We start from the raw sequence: 22,476 nt of genomic DNA, 5'->3' as shown, positions 1-22,476 counted from the left end.
TCATCATCAGGATGAACGCTGCCGCATTCTGCATGGGTTTCTCTGATAAACAAAGAGCAAATCATCACAGTAGAGATCAGTAACAAGAAAACCATTCCTCTAGATGTTGCCATTGCTGTAAGGTATGCAATGAAAAGTATAATACTGCTGTAATGTTGTTAATAAGATTTTTGTGGTAATGTGCGTGTGTGTGTGTGTGTGTGTGTGTGTGTTGTGTATGGGGATTTAAATTAGGGGTTTTTTGTTTTCGGTTTACTATAACAAGAAGTGGAGTTTTTTGTGGCTTTGATGTGTTCTGTTGATAGTGTTTGAGCTGGTCTCAAGGGTGACGAAACAAACATTTTAGTTTTGCTTTAACTGTTCCTTTTCTTTTCCAAAAAAAATTAATTTTTAGTGGACGTACTAAAATCATGTGTTGTTTTTAGTGAAATTATTGCTAAAAATTGATGAAAAGAAATAAAATATGGATAAAAAAGTTATTGCTTAAAAATAAATTCATGTTTGATACACCCTGTTGTTAGGCTCGATTTTGGATAATCAATTTATGTCTTTATTCGAATTTTCAATCAAAAATTTATCAAACGGTTTAATTTATCAACTATCAACTATCAGTTACGGTACACTAACTGAATTGATGAGCTGAGGCAAAACAAACTCCAGTTTATTTAGTAAGAAATTTGGCACATATGAGCACATGCATTGCAATTAGAATTAGATGGTAAACTCTATAAATATAATTTCACTTAATTTTATCTCAATGTGCATTACTCTAATTAGATGCCATTTTCACGATTCTAAATTTTAATCCATTAAGCTTCCGAGAAAGAAGAACAACATTACATATCATTAGCATTGGAAAGACCCAAATAATATAAAAGAAAAATTCCATGTTCACATTGGTATATATTTTTCATCGCTTACAAGAATTCAACTAACAGCTTAGCTGGCAAAGCAAAAAAATAAAAAAAAAAAGCTAATAATTAAGGGCTTCTTTTAAGAAAAAAAATATATTTATATTCACTAATAATCAACAAAATATAAATACATGATTGTCTAAACTAGCGATGTGATATTAAACTACGTTTAACATAAAGTAATGAAATGTAATGACCATGTAACATTGTAAAAATTGTAATGCAATGTAATATAATAAATATTATATTACTATATTTGTTTATAATAAAAAACATATGTAATGTAATTATAATTATACTTTTAATATTTAATTTATTTATAATAATTAATACAAAAATAAAATGTTAAATAAACTATTTTAAAATAATATTAAAATATAAATTTAAAAAATATATATAATCGATAACCGATTCCCAAAATACAATGGCCTGTTGCCAAATAATGATGTGAATAGCTATTGAAGGTGTTATGTTAATAAAATATATTATAATTATTTACCTAAATTTTATGTGTATTGAATATTATATCAAATTAAAGATAATTGATTACATAATATATTTGTCATTACATTACAATAAAAAAGACTAATTACCAAACAAAGTAATAAACCATATAATCTAATGATTCCATTACATACTTCATTACATCATATCAAATATAGCCTTAATGTACTTGCAAGAGATGTACCAAATATAGACTTAATGTACTTGCAAGATGGAAAGGGAGACTTTACCGTCATTGAAAAATAAAATTATACACATTTGAAACTGCGACCAGCATATGAAAATTAGATTCTCCAACTACAGTATTAGCAGGAAACAGAATTGTGTTACTGCTGCTGACTCCTGATATTACTTCATCCACTTGATCAACACCTTAAAACTGAATGTCAGGATGTCTGATAAGCGATCGTTAGTCCTCATGGTTTTACATGGCGCAATATGGTGGCTGCTGCTATCATGCTTGGGGTGCAACTCACAAAACTGCTTTCTGTGCCCTGTTCTGTCAAGTTACTTATATTCCTCTCTGAAGGATACAGAAGGCTGATTACCTTATTAGCAGCAACAATTTGTTTTTCTTGAAGTCCTGTGTCATGTATGAGTTCCCTGAAATGGAGTTATATATTAGCTGGAGTAGCCAAGTCAAGAATCATTAAAGTTGCATCCATCGAAGCAATAGCTAATGACTACTGAACCCAATCCACTTCAATTTTCAACAATTAGGAATGGTTCAGTTTTAAGGGAAAAAAATGCTATATAGTCCTCTGCCTTTTCCTTTTACAATAAACATAGAGTTTGCAGATTAAATTTCAGCAAGTATGGAGCCATTTTGCCATAATGCTTGCAGCCACAGCTATGTGAAATGTGTAACTAACAAATTTATATAGTATGCTACAGCCACTTGGCTATGTAACAGGCTAACAGTCGCATCCACACTGCTCTAGCCCATTAAGAAGAAATATTTATGCTCATTTTCTGAAAAAGAAGGAAGAAACATCGATGCTTCTGATGTGAGATAATCTTACAAGAGCAATGAGGCTAAATTTCTTGGCGTGCATGCTTGAAAAAGGGCTTCAGGGATTATAGCTGAATCCATGAGTATATTAGGCAGAGAAATGTATGGTATCTTTGCTTTATACCGAATAATCCATTCTGTTAGGAGATGGGCACGATAGGCAACTACACATGGCAAGCGTGCCAACTGCAACTCCAAAGCCACGGTTCCGGATGTACATAATGCAATGCTACTGGCCTGATGACATAAAATCTACCTCAGTTATGGTTTATTTTATCAAAATTACAATGCAGTCAGTACATTCAGGATTCAGAAAATGCAGGCTCTTATAATTATATGAGAAAACTCACTATTTTCTCAACAACATTATCAAGTCCCAGCAGATGTAAGCATCAAATATTGTTTCTTCAGATAAGTGCCTAACATTTCAATAAGGAAATTTAGAATATAATTTAAGCTGAAAATAAAATGTAAGAAGAAAAAATAGATGATTTAAAAAGAACCTAGCCTAGTGACTCATAAAAACAAAAAGTTGCGCCCTATTTTCCAATTATGATCTCTTCTATAGAAATTATCTATAGCTCATCAACTCCAATCAATTGTAGACTCTAATCCAGTAAGTCTAATTTGCTTGCAAGTATAGATCAAAAGTAAATTATTGATAATTTAGTTACTGAATTCACGGATGTTATAGAAAATTGTAAGAAAAAGTATTCACATTTGATAGGGGAGTATAGCTTTGGATTTTACAGGTTGTTAGTCCAAAGACTATGCGCTTTGACCACAATAAATTATATTTTAATATACCTATCAAGCACTAACAGGAATATCCCAATTAGCCAAAAAAACATGAATAGTCACAATTAACTATAAAAGATAAACAGACACTACCAACCAAAATCAAATATGCCTAAACCCAATAGATCCAATAACAGAACAGCACAGGGAATTACACCCAACTCGTTGCAGGTTCTGACTAACAACATTCCAGTTTGTACCAGATTGACCTCTATTTTTCCCCCACTACCCATCCATAAGAACTACAAGCAGCTGGAAATCCTTAGTTTGATGATAGCATAGACACCCTCCAGCAAACCACATAAATCAGCACCTATAACCCTCATTCCTCAGTTATTTATTTCTGACACAATTGTACATATGTCAGCTAGAAGGAAGAGCAAGAGGACTTACACTAAGTGCATCATATTTCATGTGTCTAATTGCTCCAGGAATCAATATAGAAGGTACAGGCCACTTGCGAACAGAGTCCCTGATGTAATTCTCCACATGGAGATTTGGTGCTACGTGAATAACTGCAGTTAACTCGTGAGTACTACTTTTTAACTGCCCCATAGTATTTGCATAAATGGAGAGCATCCGTGTGACCTCTTGTAATCTGCTTCCAGGAAGCAAGGAAATGACTGTAGCTCCTTTCAAAGCCAAAACATTCCAAGTATCAATACACAGATGAATATAAAATTTTAAAGACATTAACCCCTTCCCTTCATTAAGAATTCAAGAACATATTACAATCTACAATTTGATGCAGGACAAACTGTTTTCAATAACACCAAAGTTTTATGTCATAAATATCATTAGAAAGAGATGCATAACATGATAAAGAAGATATAAGAGGAAAGACTTATCATGATGATGCCTGTTGATTAAGCTCCTACATATATGACATAATTTTCATACTATTACCATATAGGTAATTAACAACTGAAGATAGGCTACCACAGATTAAAAAAAAAAAAAAAAGAAACTGAAGCATTCATGACTTTCATATTACCTGAAGGAACTGCATGTTTACTTCGAAAATCTTCACTATTTCTCTCCATTTTCCATTCATGTGCTGAGTTTTGCTTTCCCTAGACATGATAAACCTTTGGCATGTTAGCAGTTAATCAACTTTAAAAGATTGAATTGTACCAATCAAATAAGAGATCATTTCAAACCGGAGATATCAGACAGCACATAAGTGCACATGAATAGCAGCATTTTGGAACTTCCATAGGAGCTCTAATGATGTGTATCATGTGATTTTTAAATACATGAGCTGTGTTAATCCTAAAGTAATTCAAAGTTTAGAATAAAATTCCATACCAAATTAAACTCTAAAAGATCTTCCAAAACAGGATGGCCCACAAACGTAGCAGTCAATCCATTTAATCTACAAACTGCTTCCTCATTAGGAAGTATACAGAAAACATGATCCACAAAATTAGCTAGGTTTTTGAGTCTTTCTTCTCCTCCTTTCCATGCCCAAAATGACGGTGCCACATAATGGAAGTGTACAGGACTATTCAATCTTTGCTGACTGTATCTAGCTGCAAAAATCATTTCGCCAGTTTCCTACAACATACTTATTGCATAAGCAAAATGCAAGCACTGATGGTAACAGCAAGAAAGCCGATGACAGTACCTCGTAACTGCTTCAGTAGACGAAAAGAGAATCCCTTGGAGTCCACTGTCACAACAACATGAGGCAGAAACGAGAAGGCAGCCTCTGTTGTTTCTTTCAACCTTTCCTGATATTTCAAAGTTCAGTGCTTATCAACTATTCGGAAGAGCAACCTCATGAAATCTACAAGGCAATATATTTCTAATTACTCACTCTAAATTTATTCAAATGTGGTAACAATTCCCATATCCCCATTACTGCAATATCCTCCATAGGGAACAGAGATTTCAATCCTTCCTTGGACATCATAAACCTTGCAAATAAATAATATAAACAAAATAAAGAATTTCCAGACAACACATTAGTGCCAATGTATATGTTTTCCCAACATCAACTAAAGAACTGATTTTTATAAAAAAAAATTATTTGTCAATACCATCTATGCTTAATGAAAATAATAATTTCAAAGAACATTAAATACTAAAAAGGAAAAAAAAAAAAAAAAGAACAGCAAAAGCCATAGCTTACCCTCCAACACCAGCAAAGCGAATAGGAGTAGGAGAGAGGTTCTTCAAGGAAGCCATAAGACGAGAACCAATAGAATCACCTGAAACCTCGCCAGCAAAAATAAAAACTCTTAGCTCACCATCTCTACAAGCACTTTCCATTATACTTCTGCCTGTTACTGATACATATCTTCTTCTATGTAACTTCAAGAAGAGCGCAGTAGTATTATTACTCAGATTGTTCCAAATCCTCAATGCTCTAGAAGTCATTTTCACAAGCACAAAACTCGAGTAAAACTTCAAATTACCCTAAAATTTGCATAAAGAGCAAAACTTTATACTCTATATTGAATCGGGCGGGTTCTTAAGCCCAGGCGACGAGAGAGCCGAGTCCATATTTAGTCCTAACTGTCATTCCGTTAAGCAGTTGGCACGTGGAACTCTGTTACGTTCCCAAGCTGGCAAAATAAAAACAGGCGAAAGTACAGATAAGCACTTAAACATTTGGTTAAAGTGCAATTAAATTCCTAAAGTTCAAGGTAGCTCAATTATGCTCCCAAATTTTGAAAAATAGAATAATAGGATTTTTTAATCTACATTTTTTTTTTTTAACAAATGATGATTGTACTGATTTTTTTATCAAAATGAAAGATAAATTATTATCTTATAATTTTAATCATCACATAGTAGAATTAATACTTATTCACACGCAAAAAAGCAAGTCAGGAAGAGTTAAAGCAATTCCTTCTAGCACCTAAAATTAACTGGATCTCATGTCATTACACTTCAAAATAGACAGAGTTAGTTTAAAAATATAATTATTTTATTTTTAAACTTTAAAGGTTAAATTGAGCTACTCTAAGATTTAAGAGTCTAATTGCGCTTTAATTGAAAATTGAAGTTTATTTATACTTTTACACTACAACTTGCAAAAATGCTATTTTTAATATATATATATATATATATATATATATACATATATATATATATATATATATATATAACTAATACGAATCTTATTATTATATTATAACTCTATAAATACTTGTACATATATCTTTCATTAATTAATACAAGATACTCTACATTATTTTACATGGTATCAAAGCCTAATGACTCCGGAGACTACATATAAAGTTATTCCTCCTCTTCTTCCACTTCTTTAACCTCATCTCCCTCCTCTTTCCCTTCTCCTTCAGCCCCTCTTGCTAATTTCACCACATCTCATTCTTTTGTAATCAGACTTGAGCACTCAAACTATCTTGCTTGGAAATACAATTTATTCCCTTGCTTAACTACTAAAAACTCATAAGTTTCATAAATGGATCACAACCACCGCCTCCAAAAGAGCTAACCACCGAAACTACTCCATCCATCACAGTACCAAATACTTATGTCTTGGTTACTTTCGTCCCTAAGACTTAATTAAGATTCGACTAAAAGTTTGAGAGGCTATCACACCTTTTACCTCGTAGTTAGTTTTTATTTTTCTATTTTCAAGTAAAAGGTGGAAAATCTGACAACTAAAAATGGATGTCTTGCTTTTAGAAATAGCTGAAATAACAATATTGGCCTGTAAAATTATAATTATTAAATTAATTATGTAATGAATCATCATATCTATGATTGTAGTTAACATTTATGTTCTGGAATTATTTTCCAGGCATAATCACCTGACTCAAACTGGAAAATATACAGATTTAGCAAAATTTATCTGCAAAGGGGACCAAGGCTCATGGTTTTGAATTTGAAATATTTTCTTAAAATATACTAATAAATAAATAAAAGCTACACTAATATCAAAACCTTTCCGCTGTCTAAGTGTACTGTAAGCGACACAGGTGCAGACGACAGTCATTAATATTTAAGAAACCCACCAAACTTTTTCGCATTAATTTGTTACCTTCTACTTATTTTAATATCTCTCTGTTCAGTTCCTATCCCTACATGCAAAATATATGAACTTGGCCAATCTTTTTTCTCAATTTAGACACTTAAACAAGAATGGCACAACTGCATGTTGATCTTTTCTTCTTTATAACACTAGCTGTTCTTTCGTTATTTGCTGCTGAAACTGAAGCCAAAGTCCCAGCGGTCATTGTATTTGGAGATTCATCAGTTGATGCTGGAAACAACAACGTGATTTCCACTGTTCTCAAGAGCAATTTCCGGCCTTATGGCCGTGATTTCGAAGGCGGTCGCCCCACAGGGCGCTTCTGCAATGGCCGTATTCCTCCTGACTTCATCTCTCAGGCTTTTGGGCTCAAGCCATCGATACCAGCTTACTTAGATCCTATGTTCAGTATATCAGATTTTGCTACTGGTGTTTGCTTTGCCTCTGCTGGAACTGGCTATGATAATGCTACTTCTAAAGTTTTAGTAAGTCCTTTTTCTAATTTTGCATGCATGAACTTAATTTCTGTCCCGTTTTAAAAATTACTTTAATATGGTATGAGAGCTTGATTTATTTTAATTTCTGTGATTCTATACTCGCAGAACGTGATACCTCTGTGGAAGGAATTAGAGTACTACAAAGATTACCAAAACAAGCTGAGAGCGTATATAGGCAATGACAGGGCGAGCGAGATAATAAGTGAGGCCTTGTATTTGATGAGCTTAGGAACAAATGATTTCCTAGAAAATTACTACACATTTCCGACAAGAAGATCCCAATTCACTGTCAAGCAATACGAGGATTTTCTTGTTAGGCTTGCTGGGAATTTCATAAGTGAACTTTACAGTCTTGGAGCTAGGAAAATATCACTAACTGGAGTTCCTCCAATGGGGTGTCTGCCATTAGAGAGGACAACGAATTTCTTGGGTCATAATGATTGTTTGGAGGAGTACAACAATGTAGCTTTGGAATTCAATGGAAAGTTGGAGGGAATAGCGGCACAGCTGAACAAAGGCCTTCCTGGACTCAAATTGGTGTTTACAAAAAATGTTTATGACATTTTCTATGATATTATTAGAAGGCCTTCTCTATATGGTAAGCTCTATTCATCGTTTTATGTCAATAGGTTGACACTTATTTAAATTCTTTCTTTCTTTTACATATTTGTGCTTTCCTAAGTCCCTTCTAGACTAAGAGATAATGGTTTTTATTGAATGAATATTATTTTCTATAATTGAAGCTATTTATTAAGTTTGTTATTTCTTATATAACAATCTTATACTTCATTTAATTCAGAATGGAGAGAGTGAATTTTAATAGTATTGTTAAAGTATAAGAATTAAGTTAATAAGGTGGAGGGAAGAGGACATGTGTAGGCATAATAATGTTCTTGCATGCCATTTGAGATAGGAAAGTTGAAGCTATAATTCTTGTTTGTTGGGTAGGGGTCCAAGCTAATTGGGTTCCATTTTGCCAGCTATAATCATAAATGCTTACACCAACTTAACAATAATTTAGTGGTACCTGGTAATCAAAAGCATGCATGCATAGAATTTAATCAAGAGGTTTTAGTAAGAGTAATTTAAATAGTTTTCCTTTTAATAATACTGTGAATTTGTTTTAGTAAAGAATGGCCTTATATAAAGCAATTGAGTTTTAAATGGTATTGGGTGAATGGCAGGATTTGAGGTGACAGGAGTGGCATGTTGTGCAACAGGAACATTTGAAATGAGTTACCTCTGCAATGAGCATTCGTTTACATGCCCAGATGCCAATCGATATGTATTCTGGGATGCCTTCCATCCTACTGAAAAAACTAACCAAATTATTTCTGATCAGGTTATCCCTACTCTTCTATCTCACTTTCATTAGTTATGTACTTGATTTTGATTTCTTGTATCTATATATTTCCCTCAAGTTATATATTAAGGTATCCTATCAACAATGATTTATTATAATTGATTTTTGTCTGCCAATTGAAAATAAAGAGACCCAATATTATGCTGTCAAGCAACAAAGAAGCTTCCACAATAATGAAGAAAAAAAATGTAAATGGGACTAATCTGATGAGTCCATTTTCATTCATTAAGCTTGTTGGTGGATCTTGGATTCTAGTTTTTCTATCAGAATTGGTTGGATAGGTAACCATTTTCATAGGGACAAAAGTTTTACAAGTGAAGGGCGACCTTGGATGTATATTGAAAATTCATGGCATATAATCAAAAAGTAAAATCTCTCTGGAGACTAAAATATAAAAGGCTTAGATGCCAAATAAATTTTATATTTTCCTTTATTTTCAAATTTAATATGTAATTTTTATCTTTTCAATGTTATCAAAATTAAAATAAAATAAAATAAAATTCCATGCCAAACTTGAAAACATGTTTAAAATATAGAATTTATTTAGTAATTAAACCAATATTGCTATCATTTAAATTGTTACCTTTTCTATAGTAGAATAGAGAGAGAGAGAGAGAGAGAGAGAGAGAGAAGAAGAGGAAGAAAAGGGAGAAATAAATAAAGATTGGTACAGGTTATGGTAACAGATTTTACAAGACACATTCATTATTCATGAACTTGAGACTAGATTTTAAAATAGAATGCCTTGCCCATGAATTCTGTCTAGAGTGATTTAATGTATTTTTGTTTTAGAGTCTGTAATTTATTTTTATCACATTGGTATTCTGTAAATATGACTGTTAGTAAATAACAGTGAAATTGTACAATACCGTGAAAAGAATATATTGTGGCGCCTAATAGCCATTATTTTTCCAATTGTCATTTGCTGTGTATAATTTGATTATTAACAGTTATATTTATAAAGTATTAAAATAACAAAAAATAAATTACTTATTTTAATATAAAAATACATTAAACCTTATAACAATTTATTAAAATTTTCTCTTTTGTTTATTAGGCCTATCATTTAACTTTTACATTTTTAAATGAGTCTGATTTGGTCATAAGTGGACCTGGAAATCAGGAAGGATTGGGTTGAGACCAAACTGGAAAGTGAAATCTCCAGCACTAGGGAAGGACATAACACGGCTACCAGTCTCACAAGCTGATTTGAGCTAGGTCTCAAACTGGGCTACAAGTGCTCAACATGGCCCAACTACAAGAAGAGAATATAAAAAAGGATTTTTCATAAATATTCTAAGAAAAAAATAATATATCATTTTTTTTTATATTTTTTTTAAATATGTTGTGGTCTTTTTTAGTTTTTTTTTTGGTTGTTTTATGAAAAAAACAACTAAAACCATAATTTAAAAAAAATTAAAAGAATTAATTTTTTGATATTTTAATACAATAGAAATGAAAACAAAAAATCTTAAGAGTTTGTGATTTTTTATTTGTCATTAAGAAGTTTAAGAAAATATTTTAATTTTATAAAAGTCAATTTAATAAAAATTGAAAAAACTCGATAGTTTATTGAAATAATTATCAGATAGACTCAGATGTTATATTTTTAATTAATTATTGTATTTATATTGGTTGGTTTTTAATTGTGGTTGTCTTATTACACTAACAAGTAATGAGGACTTTGTTTTTCAATATTATATATAGTTTTCTTTGTAGTTTATAATAATGTATTATTTTTCTTTTTTAGTTTTCTGTTAAATTTACTGTAAAATTAAAAAGAAAGAATAAAATGCTTTCTAATTAACTAAATAAAAAATAAAATAACAATTACCATCTTCATTTTTAGATTTACCATATTAAACTAGTTTATCTCTCGAATTTTACTATTATCCTAAATTCTTCATATATTTTCTAATATCTCCTTAACATATTTCGATTATGATCTGAAAATTTCATTCGCTTTCTTTATAAATTCAATACCTAGAAAGTAATGGATTGCCTTAAAAACTTTCGTTGCAGACTCATTAGCCAACAATCCCATAATTGATTCAGACAACATAAATGGTGATGTTGTGAGTAATGATACCATCTCCCATTCTTATAATAACAAACATATAATAATCAGATTTGCTAACTGAAAATCCAATAGACCATGAACCAATTATACCATGCATGTGGAGGGTCGTACCCATATAAAGCTTTATTAGCTTACAAATAAATTTTAGATGTCTTCAATTTACATAATTCAACAGTTGTCTCATGTATGCATCTTTCTTAATTTTGCCGAGGAGAAATGCATTTTTCACATCTGACTTGTTACACCTGCCAACCCTTCGTTCCATATAACCAATGTCAAAACTAACTGAATGGTACCTGACTTAACCACATAGTTAAATGTTTCTGTAAAATCAGGCTATCGCCTTTGCATGAGCCTTTGTGCTACCAAAAAATTTGATGCTTTTTAGAAGGATTTTTTATTATTTTATTTTAGTTTAACACCTAAATTAACGACAAACTATTAAAATATTTTTAAGAGCTATAAGGGGATTTATATAATATGGAAAAGTATTGCCCCGATTAATGTGATATATGGTAATCATTAAGGCTCTAACTACCCTCAAGGTTTCATAAGTTATTCAGAGCTTAATTTGATAGATAGTTTGTTTGGAATTGTATGTTAAGTTAATTAAATTTGATAATTTTATCAAGTTGAACTCAAATGACCGAATTTGGTTCATTAGCACACAAACTTGTTTATTGATTCGTGAACTCAAACTTGAGCCTATTTTATTTAAAAAAACTTATAAATAAGTTCACGATGTGGTTCATAAGTAAACTTGTCTATTGACTCAAGTTCGAATTAATTTTATTCTTAATTTAAAATTTTGTATAGATAATATAATATTAATATATATATATATATATATATATATATAATAATAATACATAATAAACTTAAGTTTGATTTTTTTCGTTACATAAATATTTAATTAACATATTTAAATAATTTTATGAACCAAAAATAAATTATTTCTAAATTAAATAATTTTGAAATAAGTTGAGCTGGAATTTGAATATAAAAGAAGTCGACGTCAAGCTGGAGCTCGGCTTCTCTATTTGATTACAAAGCTAGCAATCATAAGCGGCAAATTATAGTTATCTAAATTTTGTATACCAAGAAAAAGACACTGGCAGGAATTAACGGAATAGGATATCATTGTAATTAACGAATAAAACCAATTAATGCATGCAAGTTTCAAGATCAATGCAATACCATGTTTTTCTTTTTTCAGTCCCCACACGACTTATATCTGCAACTGTAGCAGTGTGGAAGGTAAGGGGTATATAGAAGGAAATGGGGAACAATGGTAGCAAATTTCTCATGAATATAATGAGGCATTTATAACGGACAAAAGCTAGCGCCTCCATTTCTGTTGGAGAATAGCTTTCAATGCCCTTTGCCTACTTCATCAAGAACTTACTTTGTTTCTTTCTCTTTCTCAGTAGTTGGCAACTAATTTGTGTTAACATTAACTCTCTTCTCTCTCTCTCTCTCTCTTCTTCAATATTCCTTGCAAGTGCAGTATACCATTTTCCTTCTTGTTGTGGTTAATGAAATCTTGATCCTTGTTACCAGAATAATGAAACCTTGAATTTCTCAACTCCATGTTTTATGAAGTTGAATCTCTTATCATTGCCTTGTAGTGCAGTTGATCATTAGTGGTTATTGCCATATCATTGTCATTTCTCTAATTCATTTAACTTAATGGCTTAACACTTTAGTGATTACTTAGCTCTGGCCTCATTCATGATACTATATCCAAGTGAGGTCAAACAATTAGGAGTCTATCTTTTCTAGCCTTCAAAGAATGTTTTAAAGCTATTCATCCTAATATAACTTGAAAAGGCAAGACTAAAGTACATTATAAGAAATACATTTATTGGTGATAATTTTTTCGTGATCATTAAAATTTGATGATTTGTTGTAGCGTCAGACAACTAAGTGGAAATGATAATGAGACTCTTTAAATTTTATATATATATAATTTAAGAATTATAAAAATCAAATAACTATATCTTATTTACTTGAATTATACATGTTTTATATGTTACAAATTTAAACATATATTTACATTAAGTAAGAATCATAACCTAAAACAAGATATCTTTATAGTTGGGAAAAATGGGACAAATTCTGAGACTCATCTTAATCAAAATAGAATATAATGAATTTATATGCCATCTCTATAAGTTGATTAGCTTAAGTTGATCTCATATGGAGGGACAAGATCAAACATTTGGTTAAGTATCATTCAATATTTGGTACCTTTCCTAAGCATGGATTTTGGTACAACCAAATTAAGTGGATGGCAATTGGATATTATGAAACTCTCCTTTTGCTCTAAATTTGATTCATTTATTACAATGAGTAGACATATTTCTCTCTATGCATGCAACAAGTCCATACAGAATTTATTTTAATTTTTTTCAATCTTACCAAACTTGTCTGCTATACATACACATATAATTAAACACCTCTCATTTAGTCCTTTTGGTGTGGCAATTAAAACTGCCAACAACCTTCCTATTTAAAAACATAAAACTTAAAATATCTCAAACTTTCTCATCTACTTTCCACTAGTATTTATTCATTATAGGCCAGCCTTCTTTGTAAACACTTCAGAAGTTGCACTTAGACACAAAGAAACCAAGAAAAATGAAAAGAATGGCAAAGAAATACAGTTCTTGGCTATTGTTAACTCAACTTGTAGTACTAGTGACTACTATTGAAGCCAAAGTTCCAGCTATTATTGTTTTTGGAGATTCTTCTGTTGATGCTGGGAATAATGACTACATTCCAACTGTGGCCAGGAGCAATTTTGAGCCATATGGTCGTGACTTCCAAGGTGGCCGGCCGACCGGAAGATTCTCTAATGGTAGAATTACTTCGGATTTTATATCAGAAATAATGGGTCTAAAGCCAACCATCCCACCCTACTTGGATCCTTCTTATAACATATCAGATTTTGCTGTTGGGGTTACTTTTGCTTCTGCTGCAACTGGCTATGATAATGCCACTTCTGATGTGCTAGTAAGTGCCTATTTATATCTAACTTATTATATCCAAGTCACTAATTTAATCTTTTCCATATAATTTTAGTTCTTATTTCCTTCTATTACTGCACTTGATGCTTATACGAATGAGTATGTAAGATAATACCAATTTATTAATTGTATAGGAAAATACATAAATATCCCAGTGTATGCTTATTTATACATCACAACCGTAAATGAATGATAATATATATTAACGATCGGTCACGTTTCATTCACCTATTTGTTACGATATATGTCTGGATTAGATATATACATAAGTATAAGTATGCAATGGGCCATTTTCATTCAATTCTAGGTCGGTTAATTGGAGGATAAATGAAGATTGAACCTGAAAGATCTTGATTACATCCACAAAATAAATAATGAATTAGCATTTGTGTCTTGCAGTCTGTGATACCGTTTTGGCAGCAGTTGGAGTTTTACAAAAATTATCAGAAGAGACTAAAAGCCTATCTCGGAGAAGCAAAAGGAGAGGAAACTATATCGGAGGCATTGCACCTAATAAGCATAGGAACAAACGACTTCCTAGAGAACTACTATGCAATTCCAGGTGGCCGATCAGCTCAGTACAGCATCAGACAATACGAAGATTTCCTTGCAGGAATTGCTGAAATTTTCGTGAGGAAATTATATGCTCTGGGTGCTCGAAAAATATCGCTTGGAGGGTTGCCCCCAATGGGTTGTATGCCACTAGAGAGATCAACAAATATTATGGGTGGAAATGAATGTGTAGAGAGATATAACAATGTTGCTTTGGAGTTCAATGGAAAGTTAAACAGCTTGGCAACGAAGCTGAACAAGGAACTTCCTGGAATAAAACTGGTTTTTTCAAACCCGTATTATATTTTCTTGCATATCATCAAAAATCCCTCTTCATATGGTAAATTCTGATGCTATATTATGGTCTTTCATCTTTGATCTATTTTATTTGAGTAATATATATATATATATATATATATATATATATATATATATATATATATATATATATATATTCATGTACATGTACATGCATATGCTCATGTATAACATAGCAATTCTTTTTTATTTATTTATTTTGAAATAGTCCTGAACTCTTGCATTTAAGTAGTCAGAATCCACGAGGGTGTTGTTAGTTGTTGATAGGTATTTAATGAGTTCACACTTGAATACTCATCTTAGTCTATTTAGCATGTCTGAATTTGCTGACCCATACATTCATAAAATTAATTAAGCTCTTCAAAAAACCAGTATAGGTAAGGGCACGACAAGAGTTCTAAAAATATCTAATCGGATTATATATACACATAGGAGCAAACTACGCCTTTAACTCTGCAAATCTTCTATTCTCAACTTGATTATGTTCCGTTTCGGTTTTATAATGTCAATGAATCATAAGAAAATTTTGAAAAAGCTATTTTTAATCTCTCATGTGCCAGCTTGAGTTTTATTCTTTTGTTTTGAAAACTACAAACTTAGAAAGTTCAAGCTCAGGTGGTGTTTAGTGTTTCTTATTCTTGTTATACGTAAAATTAAATCATCCACATAGTATAGACTGATTCTGGATATGCATATATTTATTCTTCATGCTCCTGATTCCTGAATGCATAAATTGAAAAATGGTCTGATTTTTGGCAAATAATGATGAATGGCAGGATTTCAAGTGACATCAGTGGCATGTTGTGCGACAGGGATGTTTGAGATGGGGTACGCATGCGCTAGAAATAGCCCATTTACATGCACGAATGCAGACGAGTATGTGTTTTGGGATTCTTTCCATCCTACTCAGAAAACTAATCAGATCATTGCCAACTATGTGGTCAGGCGTACCCTTTCAAAGCTCAACTAAATCTTCAAATTCTCTTTATATACATGTTATGTTTAAGCATGCATGCATGCCTTTTGCCCACTTCATATACTTACTATATGTATAATTAGTCTGTACTGTTATTTTTAGGTTAGTATATAAATAGATATGTTTTCTCTGCTAAAAACTATATATAAAAGAGTTATATATTTGTGAGGTTTTTGTATTACTGCCAGTTTTTTAGCATTTTCTTTTTCTGTTTGGTTTTCTTTCTTCTTCAGTAAAGTCGGACTATAATATGTTTATTTCAGATATGAAGTTTGAATTCTAACGTTTTAACTTCTATTGTAATCTCACGTCATGTACTATAGAATAATTAAAACAAAAATGAGAGAAATACAATTAATGAAAGAAGACCCAGAAGATGATCCATCCATATACATTCGTATAAGATGTAAAAGGGAACCAAAGTATAAAATAGCCAAGTACATGCCAAATCTTGCGAGAAAACTTGGGCATGTATTTGAGTTAGGCACCATGGCCTGACCACATAGGATTAAAGAAGTTACGTCGAGACAGGCCCTTAAAATTATAGGCCGTGGACTATTTGACTTTTTCTTGTTTATCTTTTAGGGTTATTTAAGGTATTTCTTGCTTCTTCTTTTTACGGCACTAATAATATTTTTACCTCAAATAAATTCAGCTTATAAAAATACACTCCTTTACATATAAATTTTTTAAAAATACGCTTGATTTTGTAAATTAAAAGTCTTATGGCTAATGACTAAATTGATTTTATAATCTTTTTTCACTGTATAAAATGTCACATCAACTTATAACATTTAATAAAATAATTAAAATCCAACTCATTATTATGGTCTAATAGCTAATATGTAACTGGAATAAGCTAATAAATAACTAAATGAAGACTTTACTTACTGTTTTGTATTATTACTTTTTTTAATATTTATTATCAAGAAATAAATGCATTAATAAAATTTCTTTTTAATGATTGCTTTTAATGATGAAGTTGTAATTTTTTTTTATAAATATTGTCCTATCTAGTGCAGTAAAATTCAAACCTATTTTAGTTTGCACTTTGCCAAAAAATTGAATTTTGATGTTTTTAGGTGAGAATGGCGGTATTTTTATAATTTTTCTCTATATAATTTTATAAGTAATATAATTAAATTTAAAATTCTTGAAAAGAACTGAAGTAAGTTTAGATAGTTTTTGAAATTATTTTAATTTTAAAATTAATTAAAAATACTTAATTTGTTAATATTTTATAATAATATTAATTTGGTGAGAGTGTCTTTAAATGGTTATAAAAGTATTTTTAGCATAAAAAGATAAATAAAATTATAATTTAATAAGTGGTACTATGCTTTTCTTAAAAAAAAGAGATATTTTCAAGTCATTCAAGTAATTTTGAAGTAACATCAAGTGAAAATATATCATTTTAAATTAAATCTATAAAAATAACAAAAATATTGACAAATATATCTTGATGCATCATTTTTAATTAATTATAAAATTAAATATATTATCTCGTAATTCTACTATAGCCACTAATTCATTCTTTTAAGATATTTTTTTTTTTTATGTTTAAGATATATTTTTTTTATTATTATTCACAAAGATAATTCTTCATAGATCTAAAAATCAACCAAATATTAATCATAATCATTTTAAAATTAACGAAACATCAACCAAATATCAACAAAAATCAAAAAATTATTATTTATTACAAAAAAATTATCAAAAAATAAGTATTCTTAGCTATGTACTTTTGCTAATTTCATGCAAGCCAACCTCCAAAGTATTTAGAATCAGTCCATGACTGCACTATCTTTTTTCTTTTTAAATAATTTTCTACATCAATAAAATATAAATAACAAACATAATTAAGCACAAAATAAAATAAATCTAAACATCAAGATAAAAAAATTTTAAAAAAAAAGAATTAATTTCTAATATTTTGAAACTTATTCAATAAGTAAATAACAGTTCAAGGGAAGAAACTAAAGACACTTTTCCATATATTCGACAATCAACCAAACATCCATCATACCCATCTAAAATCAACCAAATATCAACCAAACATCAACTAAATATCAACAAAATTATTCAATTACTAAAAGAAAGTCTTAAATAAATAAAAAAGCATAAATTGACATCAAAAGAACTATAACGAAACAGTTATAGCCTAAAAATTAGAAGACTTCAAGCATAAATATATATATATATATATATATTGAGAAAAAGACATTCCAGAGCCATAGCTATTCCGTGTAAGCTGAAAAAGGTAGTTATCTGCGTCTCAATACTTGCCTTCAAGCTAGACCCCATTGGGGAAAAGCCCACTCCGTCCGTAAAAACTAAAGGAGACTGACTTGACCAGGAAGCCAATCATGTACATAGTACAAGCAACCTATCGCGCTATGGGCTTTGATGCTTACGCGCGCCTTAGCACGCGAAAGATTGCCTTCCTAACTAAGCTAAGCGGAGCTCTTGCCCTGTCATATTCTTTAGCCCTATATATATATATTAATAAAAACTAAGATAAATTTTTTGCTAAATAAGGTTTGAAAAAAAAACTAAATTTTTACAAAAAGCAAAATCTAAAAAATTTAAAAAAAAAATTCAAAATGAAATATTTTAAAGCTATAACTCTTTAACTCTTACTATTGTATGTGTTTAAGAGAAAGAAGAAGAATAATAAAAGAAATTCACATTATCCCACAAGCTTTGCAACTTTCTAAAAAAATTTCTAAGAAAATTCATTATCACCCATGACTTAGATATTATGGCTATGGCTATAAATGAGCCAAATGTCTCATAAACTACTCGGAGTTCGGCTATAAAAAAGTTCATTCGGAATTGTTCATTAAATCAATCGAGCCAGGCTCGAGCTTAGTTACAAGCTCAATGACTTTATCAAGCTGAGCTCGAGCTTAATAGAGTTTGGTGTGTTAGCTCACGAGCCTACTCAGTAGCTCAATTTCGAGCTCGGTTCGTTTAGGAAGCTCGTGAACAAGCTTATTTATGAGCTCGTCAATAGGCTCGTTTAATAACTCAAGCTCATGTTTGTATTAATTTTATTTTAAAATTTAAATTTTGTATATATATATATATATATATAATATTAATATTAACATAAAATTATTATATATTATAAATGTATCATTTATGTTATCTATATAATATATCAAAATCCTAAGTCGGGAATAATATCAATAAATAATTTCACATATATTTTTGTATAGTTGGATTTATTTGAATATTTTTAAATAAATTCAAGTTAAGAAATGGCCATCAATTGAATGATTTAAAAGAATAAGTGCGTAAAAAGCCATAAACGATTGATAATTTTTGTGTGTAATATTTCAGTATAATTTAATGGTGAGAAAGAGAAATGGAGGCAAACTTTTGACATAAAAAAGAAAAGAAAGATGACAGCTAGCACAAAAATCAAGATTACTTAGTCGTCTTGATAAAAGAGCGTATAAATGTAAAGAAAAAATGTAAAATTGCAAAGATATAAAAGCGGAGATAAAAATGTAGTAATTTCAAAAATTGACGTATTGGGTACTTTCCTCTATTTTTTATTCTCAATAATAAAACCTTCGGTTAACCTATAATAAAATATTGGAAAAATAGATTTTAAGCCCTTGAATTCTTCAGTTTTATTTTATTGAGTCCTTTACTCTTTTTTTTATTCCATTGAGCCCTTGTACTGTTATTTGTGATTTTATTAAGAACTTAATAGTCTTTAATGAAAACAAAAATAAAAGTACAAAGGTTCAATAAAATAAATAAAAATCTCATAAAATATGTGTAAGAAGTCACTAATAAAATTTAAAATAAAGATACAAAGACTCGATAAAATAATATAAAAATTCAATGACTTAAAAGAATAAAACTGAAAAATTCAGGGGTTTAATAATAAATTTTTCCTAAAATATTTATATGATATGCTGATTTGGATATGCAGGATCCACCTATTTTGCTAATATTGGTAGATGAATTGGTAATGGGTTCTATTGATGAGGAACAAAAAAATAAAAATATGAAGGACTCACTTGGTATGCATTTAATAATTGAAGGGCTTCTATGTACTCTGTTTTTTTTTTACTTAAATTAACTAAAATTGAACTTTTTTTTATCAAGAGTGAGTTTGAAATTTTAAATCTGACAAATGATGATAAATTTCTTTATTTCAACTTTTTCCCATATCCATCTAATAATGTAACTTAACAAATCAAATGAATGCTTCCAACTCAAATCTAAATAACAGGAACATTGATCATCTTCTTCTAAATCAAGTAACACCAACATCATCTTTTTATAATGAAGATGATGTTGCTTATTTTTATTCAGTTTGATGTTGGTGCTGATAAATTTACTATCTGCTTGATGTCTTGATGATGGTTCTAATTGCCTTTTGTTACTGATTGGAGTTGGATCAGCAAAATGGCTAAGGTTATGAAAGTTAGAGAGATATGGAATCATAAAAAATTTGATTATGGTGAGAAGAAAAGGACGATGTGGTATTTGATGAAAATTTTAAAGATATGTATGATAATTTTATTAATTGAAGAATGCTTGAGAGAGAAAGAAAGAGAGAGATATAATAAGGGATATTAAAAAATAAAAAAGAATAAAAATAAAAATTCAGACAGGCACCTGAATTATAGTCTGTGGGCCACTTGAGTTCTTATTTTTTTTAATTATTGAAACTCATTTCTATTATAAATAAAGAAAGAATCTAACATGAAACTTTATTCAAATTGAAATATGCACCAACTATCAAGCTAAATTTATGCCTATAGATACAATTAGTGTTCGACTCATTATCAAAGTTATTAATATCAGCAAAATAAGTGAATCTCATTCGTCCATATTCGCAAAACGAACAGATGTCTTATTATAGTTTAATGAGAAAAATTCAAATGAGTTATACACAAAAAACTTCTATAGAGAAATAAAATAATAATGCCTAAGTGGCTCGCAAGCTATGTTTAGCGGTTTGTCCTGGACCTTTTTCTAAATTAATATTATAATAATACTTCTATATAGTCATACTTTTGGAGATTAAACTAATTTTATTATTTTAAGGAGGTTATAATCTAGTAGAGATATAGCTAAATAATTTTTATTTTATTTTTATCGAAGTGGTATAGAAATAAAATATAGACTATTTTAATATGATTAATTTATAGAGCATGTCAAAAATAGAGATAAATATAACCATAAAAGAAGATATTACATTTATCCATATAGTATTGAGAATCTGCAAAGTAGAATAATTGAATTGAACCAAATAAAGAAACGCTCTCTACCTATGCTCCAAAAACAAAACCTAAAAGCTTCTTTCTGAGGATGTTGCCGCCTCCATGGCTTGCAGTAGCCTCCAAGTCTTATTTTTTTATTTGTTTCTTCCTTTTGTTAATAGAATAATCTAATTTCTTAGATCTAGGATCTTTAGTTCTTGAACTTAAAATTTACTCTTTCATAGTTCCAATTAGTTATTTTATTATACGTTTTTAGTTTATTCTCTCCTGAAAAGGTGTTAGTATCTCACTTGATGGAGTTTTTTTTGTGATATTTTTTTTGCGTGAGGATGATTTTTTAGAGTTAACACCATGTATATGGTTCGTACATGATACAAAGGATTCTTGTGGTGTTGAGAGAGCCTTTTGGGTGTATTAGATCTTTTTCATTATGTTTACATCTTAGCCTCAAATTTACTATGGAACTGTTGGTAGATAGATTTGAGAATATGAGTACATCCATTTACATCGGAAGTGAAGCTTTGGACGGCGATGTTGAAAGCACACGGGAATCGTAAAGGCCATTGCTGCCATCGCTATTGGTTGGTGATATAACCATTGATGCAATTGAAGATCTCGAGGGTTTCATTAGAGAGGACAATGTAATTGGGGCTTTTGGCTCCTCTTTGTATTTGAGCACTTAACTGAAATAAATTTCATTTCTCTTAATAATAATAAAAAATGAACTGAATAATTTAGAATGTGTTAATTATCAATGTCTATTTCAAATGTTCCGAAATCCTACTCCTAAATAATAATATATTACTTATATTTTAATATTATATTAACTAATAAATTAGTTTTCTAATTATATAATGATTTTAATTCTATTCTAAGAATTAGCATATTAATTATATTTAAATATTATATTAACTAATAAAAATTATTTTTCTTATTAGATAATAATTTTAATTTTAGAAAATAACATTTTAAATTATATTTCTAATATTATATTAACTAAATTTTTTAATAACATAATAATCTCTAATAATAAAAATAGTAATATCAATTATACTACTAGTATTAATTGTTACTAATTTGTTAATAAGTATTTTTAAAATATTTTACATTATTACACTTTAAAATATTTAAAAAAAGAAAGACATTTAAAAATATTTAATTTCTTTTTATTTTTAAAA

The 22,476-nt window shown here is 29.8% G+C and overlaps 3 protein-coding genes across 3 annotated transcripts; 2 read left to right on the top strand and 1 right to left on the bottom strand.

Annotated features, from left to right (window-relative positions):
- Positions 1–1,519: 1,519 nt before the first annotated feature.
- LOC8265586 (probable lipid-A-disaccharide synthase, mitochondrial) lies at positions 1,520–5,710 on the bottom strand. Its single transcript, XM_002528911.4, has 8 exons — positions 5,363–5,710; positions 5,048–5,147; positions 4,856–4,961; positions 4,537–4,760; positions 4,223–4,301; positions 3,622–3,860; positions 2,441–2,667; positions 1,520–2,021 (listed from the first exon to the last, which is right to left on the bottom strand). Exons 1-8 carry the CDS (start codon positions 5,608–5,610, stop codon positions 1,835–1,837), a joined length of 1,410 nt encoding a protein of 469 aa, XP_002528957.2. The 5' UTR covers positions 5,611–5,710; the 3' UTR covers positions 1,520–1,834.
- Positions 5,711–7,239: 1,529 nt separating this feature from the next.
- Positions 7,240–9,192, top strand: LOC8265587 (GDSL esterase/lipase At2g42990). The gene is made up of 3 exons (XM_002528912.4): positions 7,240–7,719; positions 7,837–8,329; positions 8,916–9,192. The coding sequence occupies exons 1-3, from the start codon at positions 7,345–7,347 to the stop codon at positions 9,104–9,106; spliced, it is 1,059 nt and encodes a 352-aa protein (XP_002528958.2). The 5' UTR covers positions 7,240–7,344; the 3' UTR covers positions 9,107–9,192.
- Positions 9,193–13,749: 4,557 nt separating this feature from the next.
- On the top strand, positions 13,750–16,217 carry LOC8265588 (GDSL esterase/lipase At2g04570). The gene is made up of 3 exons (XM_002528913.3): positions 13,750–14,189; positions 14,603–15,095; positions 15,850–16,217. The coding sequence occupies exons 1-3, from the start codon at positions 13,815–13,817 to the stop codon at positions 16,041–16,043; spliced, it is 1,062 nt and encodes a 353-aa protein (XP_002528959.1). The 5' UTR covers positions 13,750–13,814; the 3' UTR covers positions 16,044–16,217.
- Positions 16,218–22,476: the final 6,259 nt, after the last annotated feature.

Source organism: Ricinus communis, chromosome 7, assembly GCF_019578655.1.
Source record: "Ricinus communis isolate WT05 ecotype wild-type chromosome 7, ASM1957865v1, whole genome shotgun sequence".
Taxonomy (NCBI): domain Eukaryota; kingdom Viridiplantae; phylum Streptophyta; class Magnoliopsida; order Malpighiales; family Euphorbiaceae; genus Ricinus; species Ricinus communis.
Note: the sequence above shows the minus strand (reverse complement) of the source record. Positions and strands in the feature narration are given on the sequence as shown.